Raw genomic sequence first — 2,382 nt, 5'->3', positions numbered from 1 at the left:
AAATCTTCATGAATTAAACCAATTGTCACATTTTCATTCACCTGTGTACCTGCACATTGATCCTCTCTGAGCAAAAGATAAGTCTCCCAAGAATAGGACCTGACAAATACACAGGCAGGACCCACCACTCCGCATGTGAGACACGTGTACGTGCCAGCCCATATCTCCGAGTGAGCAAAGGATTAATCCACTACAAGCCATACAAGTCCCACAGAAAGATGCTGCATTTTTTAAGCCCTTTGCCAGAAACCTTAACAGGGGCCACCATATATATTGCCATGTACTGCTCCCAAACATTAAATCCACCACCCCCACTGTACTTACACTTTCATGTCATGCATCCATTTTTCTCCTATCTGTTCATATTTTCTGAGTGATCATACACTAGCCGTGGCTACCAGCTTGTACATTTTCAGTTCACTGTTTCTTTTTGTTTCCTCTTTCTCTGCTGCTTAATCATACAAGTCGAGCTCAAGAGCTAGCTCCCTTTGTCTCTATTGATCTCTCTTTTTCCGTTTTATCTTCTTCTGCCTTGGCTGCAATACTACTTTGAGAGAGAGAGAGAGAGAGATGGGACATCACTCATGTTGCAACAAACAGAAAGTGAAGAGGGGGCTATGGTCTCCGGAGGAAGATGAAAAACTCATCAACTACATCACAACAAATAGCCATGGCTGCTGGAGCTCAGTTCCTAAACTTGCAGGTACTCTCTCTCTCTATCTCTCTCTCTCTCTCTAGCTCTACATCTGTATATACATATATATATTAGTTATCGCTCTGCATATATACGTATATTTATGTTTTGGATTGTGTGGGATATTGGTTGCTAATTAACCCATTACAATTTTTCACTTAATTTTTCTAATTTTTAGTTTCTTTTGTTTAAATTTGCTTCCATGAGGCCAGGCCTTCAGAGATGTGGAAAGAGTTGTAGACTGAGATGGATAAATTATCTGAGACCTGACTTAAAACGTGGGAGCTTCTCTCCCCAAGAAGCTGCACTCATTATTGAACTCCATAGCATTCTAGGCAACAGGTATAAATATTCGAAGTGTTTAATATTAGCTCACCATCATTGTGTATGTTTTGATAGCTGTTATTGGCAGTCCAAGAAAGTCATCACGCACTTCAAATTTATAAAAATATAAGCAAAAATTTAAGGAGTGCAAGATGACATGATTGAAGTACCAATACGAACACCTTATGTACTTTCTCTTGATTATAATGATCTTGATATGTAAATTATAAGCAGATGGGCTCAGATAGCCAAGCACCTGCCAGGAAGAACAGATAATGAAGTGAAGAACTTTTGGAACTCGAGCATAAAAAAGAAGCTCATCTCGCATGAAGTTATTCCTGCATTTGCCTCCTTTTCTAATGATCATATTCACAACCCTAGTGGTCATGGCTCTGAGGAAGGTTTCTTCACTCTCAATACAAACCCTAATTTGTGTTCTCAACCACAAGATCAGCTATACCTCCCCATTGTTCCATCACCAGTGCCATCACTAGGTCTCAATTATCATGGTGATTTTAATAACATTCTCAAGTTAGACCAGACCAATTACGCTTCCAATTTCGTCGATCATTTTTTGCCTCCCTTCCAATTACCATCGAATAATGCATCCTCATATGAGTCCTCATCATGGTCCTCAGGCTATCAACCCCAACACCAATTTGATCCAAATATTCAGCAAGTTCAAAATTTCAGCATCAATGAAGCTGCAGCTGCTCAATATAATAATATTGGTAATGAGCTCATGGTTCCAATTAGTATGGCATCGTCAGAACCAGTCGCTTATGAAAACCCTTTCATTTTACCCACCGTGCCTAAATTTTGTGAGATCATTGATGGTAATGTTTGTAGAATGCCAATATTATACCCATCTGATCTACAAGAACTTGATTCACTTGCCAAATTATCATGCTTTACATCTGGTCATGGATCTCACCCTCAAGATCTTCAATTTCCATCCAATCAATTAGAGTGCATTGATGCCATCATGTCATTGGTGCCATCGTCTTCATCATCGTCATCACCTTCATCGGCATCTCCATCCTTGTTACCATTATCAAGCAGCCAATTCGACGCAAACTTTAACGCTCATTGAAGCTGCTTGGAAGCCTAGCTATTAGACATAATCTAAATTTGCGAATTAGGTATTTTGTATGGTTGGATTCAATATTCATAGAATGAAAATTGCGTATATTTATATCTTGACATTTGCATAAGGTGATGCTATTCCCATTACTAGAAAACCTAAATGTTGCTAGTTCAGGCTCCTTAGGAAGTGATGTTTGTTGAGACTCCATATATTTCTATCTCTTTTCACATGTTGCTCACTTTATTATATTCTGGTCAAAGTTCTCTCTATTTGAATA

General features: G+C 38.8%; 1 protein-coding gene across 1 annotated transcript; it reads left to right on the top strand.

Moving 5' to 3' along the window:
- Positions 1-570: 570 nt before the first annotated feature.
- Positions 571-2,111, top strand: LOC137749416 (transcription factor MYB26-like). The gene is made up of 3 exons (XM_068489511.1): positions 571-703; positions 907-1,036; positions 1,253-2,111. The coding sequence occupies exons 1-3, from the start codon at positions 571-573 to the stop codon at positions 2,109-2,111; spliced, it is 1,122 nt and encodes a 373-aa protein (XP_068345612.1).
- Positions 2,112-2,382: the final 271 nt, after the last annotated feature.

Source organism: Pyrus communis, chromosome 11 (genome assembly GCF_963583255.1).
Source record: "Pyrus communis chromosome 11, drPyrComm1.1, whole genome shotgun sequence".
NCBI lineage: Eukaryota > Viridiplantae > Streptophyta > Magnoliopsida > Rosales > Rosaceae > Pyrus > Pyrus communis.
The sequence above is the reverse complement of the archived record's forward strand: the minus strand, read 5'-3'. Positions and strand labels throughout refer to the sequence as shown.